This window comes from Pyrus communis, chromosome 14 (genome assembly GCF_041283825.1).
Source record: "Pyrus communis isolate YQ-2024b chromosome 14, ASM4128382v1, whole genome shotgun sequence".
Classification (NCBI taxonomy): Eukaryota; Viridiplantae; Streptophyta; class Magnoliopsida; order Rosales; family Rosaceae; genus Pyrus; species Pyrus communis.
Genome location: NC_142578.1, coordinates 24212061 through 24224575, shown reverse-complemented (window position 1 = coordinate 24224575; position 12515 = coordinate 24212061). Strand labels below are relative to the sequence as shown.

At 37.0% G+C, this 12515-nt stretch overlaps 2 protein-coding genes across 2 annotated transcripts; one reads left to right on the top strand and one right to left on the bottom strand.

Annotated features, from left to right (window-relative positions):
* Window positions 1-1829: 1829 nt before the first annotated feature.
* Window positions 1830-6279, bottom strand: LOC137713367 (B3 domain-containing protein At2g36080-like). The gene is made up of 3 exons (XM_088683614.1): window positions 5236-6279; window positions 4601-4830; window positions 1830-2633 (listed from the first exon to the last, which is right to left on the bottom strand). The coding sequence occupies exons 1-3, from the start codon at window positions 6062-6064 to the stop codon at window positions 2580-2582; spliced, it is 1113 nt and encodes a 370-aa protein (XP_088539740.1). The 5' UTR covers window positions 6065-6279; the 3' UTR covers window positions 1830-2579.
* Window positions 6280-11375: 5096 nt separating this feature from the next.
* On the top strand, window positions 11376-11708 carry LOC137713369 (uncharacterized). The gene has a single exon (XM_068452657.2). It carries the CDS (start codon window positions 11376-11378, stop codon window positions 11706-11708), a length of 333 nt encoding a protein of 110 aa, XP_068308758.2.
* Window positions 11709-12515: the final 807 nt, after the last annotated feature.

Below are 12515 nucleotides of genomic sequence, written 5' to 3'. Positions count from 1 at the left end.
TGAGAATCCATATCAGATAACTAAAGCCACGATGATATCTTTTAGGTTTAATTCATCCTCACAACTTTTGTGCAAAAGAGAGTTGCGAGTTAGACTTTTGGATACAAGGAAGACTACGTTTGTCAAAAAATTTCACTCCTAACACAAACTTCAACACTCCAAGAATAACAAGAACACTTGAGTATAAACTACGAACAAAAGTTTCAGAATTTTGCTTTCTTGGTGCTTTGGTTTTAATTCAATGACATGTGGAGAGAATATAAGTTTTTTCTATCAGCACTTGTAGATATATGTGATTTTGTTGGAAAGTAGGTCAATCCAAATTTCAGAATTCGTCCTCTACTTCGTCCACTACTTATAGAGGTTTAAGTTTTCCATTTCTAAAATGGTCTGGTTCGACAACCATTCAAAAATTTCTACAAGATAAAATGTAATGTGGAATATGTCTCTTCCAATATTGAATCCAATCTCCAGCTTTTAGTGCATGTTTCTAACGTGTTTTGGATACCATATACGGAGCATCATAATTAAAATCGAATGATAACACATGTATACATAATTTGAATTCGAAGTAGCACTGACCATTCGCTCGATTGGCTCATCTAACTATTGTTGCTGCGTGCCCGCCCACCAGTATGGACTAGCAAATGTAGTGTGAATTATCATACACAAATATTATTTCACAACTTAACATTAATTCTTTTATCAATATTATATTTCTTGTGCAAAAAAAAGTAATCAAAGCAAATATGCAAAAGTAACCACCCATCAAATATAGATTGTTTTTGATCCACTGATTACACAAACACAAACTATGATTTCAGTGCAGAAAGACTCAACTAGAACAATAGTGGCATTTTTCTCTTTTTAAAATGGAAAAAGAAATGCTAAGGAGACTCTAAATAGTGAGACTCTTCATGGGTTTTTTGTCGTTTCATATTTTTAGCATAATGTTTTGTAATATTAGTATAGAATTAACAATAAACTACATGGTGGTAGAAAGTCTACGAAAAGTACCACTTTGAGAAAATCACCTTAACATTTCTCTTATGATGTTAGGGCAGGTATTGGTTGTCTGGGTTGACATCTGAGCAAAACTGCAATGGTGGTTTTAATCATATCATGTAGTTGTAAGTGGCATGGGATTCCTGACCCATTATCCAGGTGATGGTGATGATCAGTAAAATTCATGTAACTGAGGTTGAGGTTGCTGAAAAATTCAAATCTGATGATGGACGACTGAAAATTATTGTCTTGCCATGCTTTCTCGAGTGTGACACATGCTTTTGGGGTCATTGGCCGTAAACAAGGACTCTGTTTTCTTCTGAGTAATTCATGAGCCATTTGTTGCTTGTCCAAGAATACAAGAATTTGGTTTCCAAAAATTGATAAAATTAAATATGACCTACGTACCCGTTGACAAAGAATTATAGTTTTGCCCAATTATAGTTTTGCCCTACCCTTGACATGTTGTGCAGACCTAAATTTGTAAGTTGGGGGAAAACATCGATAATAAAAACCCCTTTCTTCCTTGCCATTGCCTCCGGTCGGTTTGTCTTTCTAAAATCTTGACAATAATATGTTTGTTTCACTCATACCTTCAGTACTTGATGAAACTATACTGGGAGTATTTCTACGCAATTGCAAATCCACGAACCAAATGATATGTTGCTTGCCAGGAAAGTAAGATCAGGATCGCCAGAACTTCTAGTAAGTCATCATGCAATCCCTAGTGTAAATACTATAAATGGATCGAGACATGAAACTCGCCATACATTATTTGAAAACACTTGTCATTTTGATCAAATCAAGCAATTAAGTGAATCGCATTAAGCAAAAACTTTGTCAACTTGTCATTACTATTCAAATTCTAGAAGTAGAGTGACTAAGACATCCAAAACAAGAGCTTAATTAGCTAGCTACATGGGATTAATCAGAAAATTAAACAAGAAAATTAGGAGAGTATGGGTTCTCTCTCTCTTTCTTCTCTCTCTCTAGTACTAAAACAAAAACAAAAACAAAAGCACTGGGGTTTGCTGTCACCCATCTATTCAAAGTCTAGTCGCACCCACTCAACTGACTTCCCCACCCACCGTGCACCCACCCATTTTCCATCACCACCACCATATCTGATAGACTGGTACCCTCCTTCCCCTTCCATTATTATTTTATCAAAAATCTTCAGGCAGAATCTCAACAGTGATGCCAAATACCAAACATATCAGATTCCTCCAAGCAAATTTCCCATTTTCCATGGAAGGAGAAACAAGGATGACGTCACCTCCCCTGCTACTTTTCCTAAATATACCCCACCACCTAGTCTCTCTCCCCCCCTTACCTGCAGCACCTTCCTTCTGGTTCCCCCTCACCCCTTCTTCCTGCATTGCCCCGGACATGACCTGAAAATCTGGGATTTTTTCGAATATTGTATTCGAAAAATGGGGGATTTTTTCCCAAGTGGGGACTGGATATTAAAATGGGGGATTTTTTCCCAAGTGAGCTGTGGGAGGTTAAAAATAAAAATTATATATATATTTGGAAGTCAATAAATCGAAAGCGGACGTCACATCGGAAGATCTCTATCCTCGGCGATTTCTCGTTGGTTTGATATCTCGGGAGAAAGTAGTGAATTCCTGTTCCACAACACACAAATATCAATCTGTGAAAATCGGTGCTCCCTCATCTTTATGATGGAGCGAAAGCAAAATTGAGTTAAATCACATAATATAAATCAATAATAAGAAGCTCGTTAGTTATCAAAATTAAATATCGAATTCATTTATAAATACCGTTGAACTGTAGTTCTAACGACAAACTCATTACTTTCTATAACTTCATTTTTCATTTGTTTTTGGGTTCTGAAAACCACCGATATCCCATGCATTGACGCTAGTTTTTCTGGTCCTACAAGAAGCCTACTGCTGCCTGCTATAGCTTCAACGTCAAAACCATCAAATATTTGAGCGGCTTAAAATTAAATATTGCCAGTCAAGATCGGTGCATTCTCTGATCTGAAATGTTTGGTACAAGTTTATAATATCTCACACTATTAATTTCGACTACAAATTATGTAACATGGCAACAGTAGGAGTATTTGACAAAAATAATTGAATGCTCAACCCTAAGGAAATTGATCATACGAAAAAAGAACGAAAAACCTAAACCCTAGAGAAATAAGAGAAACTTTAGTAGAACCGTCTTATTAGAGTAGATTTACACAGAGTCTAGACCACTTACAGAGTAAAGACCAACATGAAGTTAAATAATAACAAAATATAAGAGTAGCTACGTTCTGTGAAAGAGGCATGGATAACGTGGTTGGAGTGTTATTTTTCGGTTTTTTCTCTAGGGAAATATATCACTCAAAAAAAAAAAAAAAAAGGAAAAAAAAAACCACTAGAAGTATGAGAGAAGCTTCGGTATTGGGTATTCTACTAAGGTAGCTATCACACCGAATAGGACCCAACCTGAAATTAAGTCAATTGTGACAAAAGCGCAGAAGTATGGACAACGCAAAAGTAACGTACGTGATCCAAGTGTTCCTACCAATGTTTTTCTCATAGGAAATTTGTAAAATTAAAGATCGTATATCAGCAAGCAAATGGTCCACAGGAGACCGCTTTCACAAGGAGTCGGTGCCTAAAAATATCCCACACAGGGCATAACAGCTATTTTGTGTATGTGGCTAACTTAGAGGAAAAATGGAAAACCATGAATGCTTTGAACACACCAGTCCAGTCCACAAAAGCTGCCCTCATGCTTTGCAACCGTGTCGAATTTTTATTCTTTTAGTTTTTAAGTTACGATGGTCTCAAATTGTTACTTTAGTCTTTGAGATTGAAAATTGATAAAAATGATTCTTGAGTTTGCACACTGTCAATTATTTTGGTATTTCTGTCAAAATCTACGTTAAATGGAAAAGTAAGTGGAGGTGTTGATTGGATGAATACTATCAATTTAATAGAGGTTTTTCACGGAAGACCAAAATAATTGATAGGGTCTCTAGAACCACTTCTATCAATTTTCAATCTCAAGAACCAAAATGAGGAGTTATACTAACCTTAAGTACTATTTTAGCTAAAAAGCTTTTTTCATATATATATATATATATATATATATATATATAAAGCAAATAAACTCAAAAGCCAAAACTGACCTTAATTGGGCAAAAGTTGGGTTTGGGTCCAACCTTTGTTTTGGTTCAATTGTAGACTTAAAAGTTGTCACTTTTTACAAAAATAATAGTTTAAACATGTTTTAACTTCTCACCCACATTGATATTAATTGTTACATATATGCGTTAATAATTTTGAATCGTTGATTGATAGTGAATGCATTATGTTATGTGAATGACTTACTAATCATACCAATTAAATTAATCGTTTCGTTGGGGAGAAAGGAGATAACATGTTTTACTAATTTTTTTTCTAGACTCAACACAGATACTATTATTTGCTCTTAAAATAATCTGTCTCGTGAGAGGAAACAAAATGAGCTTTTTAAAAAGAACATGCCACCGCAAAATATGCTCTCACAATACACTACCCATATAATTATATAAAAAGATCATTAGGACAATGATAGTTTAGGGTTTACGTACCCTGTGTTGGTCAGCAGAATTATAAGCAGCAGGAGCGTACAATTGTTGCTGGCCGTAAGTCGGACCCTGGCTCGACATCGACAAACTCGATGATGAGCCATCTGGGGTCGATGGTTCCGACTCGTGGTGCTCAGCTGCCTGCTGCTGGCACTCCAAGTTCACCCCAAATAGCCTCAGTACCTTCGAGTTCCCAACCGATGTCGTCTGGTTCATATTCTGAACATCAGACCCTGCAACAATAACAGTTATTAAACACATGCATGAAATTAAACACATACCCCCAATTTCTTACCGTAATTTTACAAAGGACCAGTGTACTTGGTTATTTATTTGGGTCACATGTCTTTAACAAAAGAACAATGCTAAACATGAGCATTTTGTACCGTCTCAACTGAACATCTAATTTAGTATATCGATTCATACAACTTACTTGGAAATATAATCTAAACCCGAGAGCACATTCTTCCCAAGTAATAGGAAGGTGATTTTCACGCACTTTCACGTGCGTGTAAACAAGAATTAAAAACGTTTATATTTATGTTTTTACGAAATTAAAAGAGTGGGAAGCAGTAAGAGATAGGGTTTTTTATTTTTTTGGTAAAAAAAAAAAATACAATTAAGAGGATATACATCACCTGCTGCATGTAGACAGTCAGGTGGGTATGGCGCCACACTATGACGATGCTGGTGCGCAGGATAAGACGAGCCGTGATGCGGTGCAGAATACAACATCCTGGTCCAACCTCCGCCACCACCACTGCTGCTCTCAACCCCTCCTCTGCTAACCTGAGCACCGATATCGTGCGCCGGGACCGCGTTGCGGCGTCTCCAGCCGATGAAGAGTCGATCCGTGTGGGCCCGGAGCCGCTCGAACAAAACGACGTCGCCTGCGTCGAGGCGCTTCTCCTTGACGTACCGGCTCCAGCCCTTGGTGAGGACGTAGCTTTGGCTGCTGTTCCAGTAGGAGTAGCGGAACCGCCACGACTTCCCGGACTCGTCCTCGAAACTGAGCAGGAGGCCCGAGTCTCCGCCGCCGAGCGGGAAGTACTTCTCCGCGTGCTGCTTGGGAATCACGAGGCGGTTGAGCTTGCCGACGTCGCTGGGGGTCAAGGGCTTCTCGAACATGGGTTCTTTCTCGTCGTAGGAGTCGATGCGGGGATGCGGCGGCGGGGGCTGGAGTTGGTCTGATTCGTTGGGATCGATGGCGTCGTGGTGGTTGAGGTTGAAATTGAAGGTGGTGGTAGGGGTGTGGAAATGGGTGGGGGGATCTTGGGAGTTGAGCTGCAAGGGTTGGAAACTGTGATGGGGGTGGCTGCCACCATCTTGATAAAATTGGTGGATGATATGGGTTCTGCTGTGGGGGTGTCCTGAGGAGTCATCTTGTTGGTGGGGGTTAGAATTAGCACTGGAGGTGTTCCACCACTGGGTTTCTGAGAGGTCCGATGAGAAGTGGTTTATGGACATTTCCACAGAGAGAGAGAGAGAGAGAGAGATGGAGAAAATTGAGAAATGGGGTTCTGGTTTTGGGGACGAATAATGGGATGGGGAAGGCAAGCTAGCTAGGTAGAGATGTAGAGCGATAGGGGTAAAGGGGTACGTGTGTGTGAGTGTGTGGGTGGGTGGTGGTGAGACGGAAGGGGGAGGGAATAGGCGTGCAGATTATGGGGCTGATGAGAACTATTTGACGGAAGGTAGCTACCCCAAAGATATTGACAAGAATGTTAGAGAGAGAGAGAGAGAGAGAGAGAGAGAGAGAGAGTGGGAAAATGTAAGTACGAGAGTACTACTTTAAGGTTTTGCGTGAGGGAAAAACTCAATCATTATTTTCAGTGTAAATTCCCATATTCTACTACTACTTTCTTTGTGTTTTTTGTTGGGATTTTGGGTGAAAAGAATTTTTAATTGAATATTGCTTTTGTTGTGAAAAAGATGTAGGAGATATGCAAGTCCCTTATTCAAACCGACAAAATTTGATGATTAGTAATACACTTATTATTTAATTATATTTTTACTTGTATCATTTATTTAATATAGGTAGGACTTGCCAGCGCATATGATTTTTATTTTTATTAGAAAGATGGTACAAATAAATAGTAAGAATAACATTTTTGAAATTTGATATACTCACTAAACGTACAATAATGAAGCCTAACTGTATATTATTCAAACACACGAAACTAACCATACTCTCGTTAATATAGATGGTTTCATGTATAAAATGAGGCATATAACTATTACAGTATAACAACCACGTAAATAGTTGTGTGTTTAAATAGTGTATAAAGATAAATTAAGAAAAGGAGACTGGTGTTTTCTGAATTGGGCACAGCATGTATGTGGATCAATCTCTTGAGCAAGAAAGAGAGAGGGTCTTGTGGATTAACTATTTGTTTGGAAACACCCCATGTTATTGCTACATTGCCAAACAAATCAAATTGTAACACCTCCGACGTAATAATTAGCCACCTGGTTCTTCATCAATTCCATGCAACGGCCAAGCCGGCCTAGCCTAGCACTTGGTTTTCTAGACCATATCTATGGGGCACTTGAGATTAGTTTTTTTCCTTTTTTTACGTTTGAGATATTTTTCCCCCTTCCATATGTTTCAAGCCCGTTTACTAATACGTAATTAAAATGAGAAGAATTAAATTGGAGAGGAATTAGAAGAAGATGAGTCAGAATTGATTCATGTTGAAGTTGTTTATTAAAACCTTATGAAAACGATTAAAATTAGTATAAATTCTATATAAGCTGTTTATTAATTCACCTGAATTTTTGGTTAAATTTTATATGCTATTTAATAGAGCAAAATAATGTTAAGCACACTGGAATTTAATTATTTTATTTTATTTTAATTATTGTTATTAATATTGTTAAATGTCATATTAAAATGGGTACCAGTTGGTGGTATTGGGTTAATGCAAAGGGCAATTTTGGGATTTTAGAAACAAGGAGGAAAAATTCATTCTGATTCACCAAAAACCCATAATTAAATTCCCACCTAAATGTAGGGAATTCAATTCCTCCAAAATTTACATGGGGCTCACCAACCTTTTGAATTCCCCAATATTTAATATACATTGAAGTATCCTGTAATCAAATTTCAACTCCCGACTGATTATCTTTACATAAACGTGCCATAACTAGAAGAATTCACTCGTAAACCTATGAACCCAATTGAACAAAACAAGTTAGTTTGTCTTTTCTCTCTCCAAATTACTTATACAAGAAGTTTGATTTACAATACTTACTACAATTCTCAGTCGTTCCTGTATGCAGAACGCACTGAGTATTATTTGTAATGACAATCGTCATTACAATTGGGTTGGATATTGGACAACACCAATGCTATATAATGGTAGTATTGCAAAATTTTCTAGTGCTAGCTCGTGAATTGATGTTTGGATACAACATGGACGGAACCAATGAAGGCTTATTGGGGGTAGATACCTCTACTCAAGTAATTCGTTTGTTAAGTTGCAACCTAGAGTTATATAATATACACGTGTTATCTTAAAAGAAAATATATGTATCTAATATCCAACATACTTTTATACTACTTATACTCCATATCAAATATTCTATGAGCAAAATTGCTCTGACTCTGTCATTCAAACTGAAAACTCCTATCCCGCCTATCATGTAATAATATTTTTCTTATCACTTTTCCACTTTCCACTACTATACTGAAATTTTTGTAATATTGAATTGTGATACATCATCATTTGAAAAGCATCCCTATTATCATATTGAGTATATGTCATACTATAATAAAGTTTTCTTGGTTGATTGGGATGCCCCCACTAAAAGAAATTTGTCTCTCCATCTCAGGATACAACATATATGAGAGATATATTTGTTTTCAAGTGCATAATGAACAATTCCGATTTCGAAGGTTTATTTAACCCGTAGCAGTCCTGAATAGATGTTAACCGTTGATGTATGTGTAATTCACATTTATCAGCTAGTGACAATTAATCATCTGTAAATTAAACAAGTGACAACCGAGATTAGAATCAGTAGGCATTGAGCAAGAAGGATGTTTCAATGGGGAAAAGGAAATGTAGCTGCACAGAAGAATAGTAATATCACGTGCAGGACAGCATTATTGGTGTTTGGCCATTCCGGCCTGGATTTAAACGGGGATTGGAGGAGGTGGAATGCATAAATCCACAGATCCCTCCCCTTTCCAATAAGCATGCAGGAGAGAGATAGAGAGGGGTGGATGGGATGGGATAAGATTTGTCCAATTGGGAGAATAATACAATAAAATACAAACACAAATACAAATAGGCTTTGTTTTTGGGACATTGTATAGTCGTGTTTTAATCGTTTCCTCACACTGCTAGTCCCATCTCTTTCTCTCTCTAACAAAACACTAACTGGGGTCTCAGTCTTCTGTCTCTCTGGGTGTCTTATTATTTTATTTTATTTTATTTTTTATTTTCTTATATATTATCTTTAATTTCTCGTTGGGATTTTATGTCTTTTTCCTCCCCATGAGTTTCAGACAAATCCCACCTCAATTTCCAGGTAGATTCACAAACACCCAATTTCATATCATATCCCCCCAACTAAAAGGTCGAATTGGATTGGATTGGATTATTGTTACCACTTGGTTTTAATTTGATAGTTTTAAGTAGTGAGTAGAACATGTGGGAAACACATTATCATAGGTTTTTGTTGTTGGCTTTGTGTGTGCTCGTGTCCTTTACCTTACTACTATTCTATCATGATATGTACCATGCCATGCGTCTCTCAATCATATATTGATGGGACAAGTCATGGATTTTAATAATTCATGGTAAAACTTAAATGAAAATTATTGTACATTACTGAAACACATCAGGTATAATTAAAGTGGTGGATCTGTGACACTACTTTTTTCACGTAACTTTTAACACACATTCAACGATTCGAACTGTCTATGTTTTAGGTCTTCTCTTAAAGATCATGTCTGTCAAAGTCATCTAATCTGAAATTATATGACCCTTGGATTAAGGGTATAGGGTTTCTTTGTAGAATTGGCGTCCATGTTTTTACTACAAATGAATGTCTTAGTGGTCTTGAATTTGTCTAATTTTTTGCAAATAATAATTTATAAACGGTGTTCTAAAATATAGACTATTTGAATTGTTAAAGTATATTATGGAGTGGGCCCCACAACATCGTAAAATGATGTAAGAAAAGGTTGTGACATGGATCTGCCCCCATAATTAATAGTGTTTGTTTGATCAACTTTGATACAAATCGAGACTTTATTGCAACTAGTGATTTAAGTTAACAAATTAGTCATGGGATTTTAATAATTCATGGTTAAAGGTAATGAAAAATTATCATATGTTACTAAAACATCGGACCTGTAATTAACTAGTGTTCGTGTGATCAAATTTTTTTTTTTCATGTCATTAGAGGATTATGCATCTAAATGATGAGATAAATTGAAATTTTAATTATTGATATTGCGCATAGTTAATTAAGTTGGAAAATTAGTTGTTTTATAACATTGATTGAGAGTTCATATTTGTGCAAAGAGTAAAAAACATGAGGACTTCAAAAATGGAATCCGCACAAAAATGATCAAGAAAGAGTTACGGATTTCATGACAAGTTCAAGGCATCGCATGATTTGAGAACTGGTTCGAGTAATGTGAGGCCTAGATTGAAGTTAGAAAGGCTGATCATTTTTCATATCCAAGGAAGAGTCTCATAAGATCAATCAGTTGTCTACGCAGTACAATTGATTGCTTACGCAGTACCGGTCAAACGATGGAAGGCCAAGAACCGCTTAACAAAGGAAAGCTCAAAACTTTGAACGTAAGAAAAAAGATAACGCTAGAGAGTCTAAATTTTTAAATTTGAATTTGCAAATAAATGGTATGGTTGTTTATGATTGGATTATTACCTAAGCATTAATTAACGTGTTTATTTCCTATCAATGACACATTATTTGGTTTGTAAATTTAGTTTAAAATTTTGATCTCCTTAGTATTATCTGAAAGAAAAAAAAAAGAATATTCAAAATAAACATAATTAACCCCCCCCCCCCTAATGGTAGAGGATCCAAGACTCCGAATTCCCAAAATTAGGTAAGGACATCTGCAACCGAAGGCTGGCCAAAGTGTTTGTTTTAACCCTCTGGCCCTTTAAGAAATTAATATTTTAAATAAAAGTGCAGGGTCATATTTCTTACTATCTCCAACCGATGGTCAAAGGGCCATAGGGCTCGTTTTAGCCGTGTCACAAAAAACCATCTCCAACTGAGGGCCAAAAGGATAAACATAATTTATTATTTAAAAACTACAACATAAATTCAAATCCAACGACTAAGTGACATAAGCATGATGTCAGTTAGCCGTTGGATTTGATTTTTTTTTGGGCTATAAATAGGGTGGATATTAGGCTATAATTCTCACACCTTTGAATTCAATCTATTTCAATTCAAGTTTGCAATGAATTCCAACTTTGGATCCTCTTCGAATTCCAACTGGGGGTCCTCATCCAATTCCAAATTAGAAGAAAAATGGGCGCAGATGAGACGAGAAGATGAGGAGTCTGATGAAGAAGATGAAGCATGACGCAACACACAATATGTGGTAGTCATGGCTATGGCCATGGTGTGTCAGCCAACTAAGGAACAACCTCAATAGGGTGACTCTGTTGCTGGTCGCTCTTACAAACCACGAAACAAAGCGATGACGTATGCCAATCTGATGAACAACTACTTAAACCCCAACTCGGTGTACACATAAGAGGATTTCAGACATCACTTTCGGATGAGGCTTCCTGTCTTCAAGCGTTTACTTCATGATGTCCAGCAAGTTAATTCATACTTTCGACAGAAGCGAGACAAAGTAGGCCGCCCTGGTTTCTCACCTCATCATAAAGTTATTGTTGCACTCCGAATGATGGCTTATGGCTCCCCAGCTGATTCGATGGATGAAACTCATGGTATGTCTGAGTCTACATGCCTTGATACTCTTGCTGAATTCTGTGACACAATTGTTCAACTTTACAAAGACAAGTACCTCTATGAGCTAAATCAAGAAGATATGGATCGGCTCATTCACAAAGCTGAAGATTGTGGGTTTCTAAGCATGATAGGGTGATAGGGTCATTAGACTGCATGCATTGGGATTGGAAAAAATGTCCCACCGGATAGCAATAAAGATTTAGCGGAAGGTTGAGAAAGCCAATTGTTGTGTTAGAGGCAGTTGCCTCGTATGACACATGGATCTAGCATGCTTTCTTTGGAGTCCCTGGATCCCAAAATGACATTACAGTTCTTGGGCGTTCAGCCTTCTTCAATAGCCTGACAGAAGCTAAAGCACCTCAACTTGACTACTACATCAACGGCCGTCAGTACAAAAAAAGGTCTTACTTGGCAAATGGCATCTACCCAAAGTGGGTGACACTTGTCCAAGTAATTCCAAACTATGTGAATGACGCTAAAAAGTTGTTTACCTTACACCAAGAAGCATATCGGAAAGATGTTGAGAGAGCTTTCAGTATTCTACAAGCACGGTGGAAGATCATCAGCAAACCGGCAAGAAGGTGGGGTCAAGAAAATTCGGACTCCATCATGATGTCTTGCATCATATTACACAACATGATTGTTGATGATGAGGGAGATATGTATATTGATAGAGAGTTTGATAACGACCAAGACAATCCAAATAGCTCAAGAATGGCTTGTGCAAAAATATATGATAGGCTAATTTGCCTTTCAATCTAAGAATTGGTAATATCTCTTTAAATAAGTACATGAGGCGCTATAGAATGATACGTTCTCGTGCCACAAATAAGTACCTAGAACAGGATCTTGTTGCACATCTTTGGACCAAAAGAAGCATGGAGTAGGTGTTTAAGTTTTATGTTGTTAAATATTTTTAAAAATGTTGTTTAAGTTTCATGTT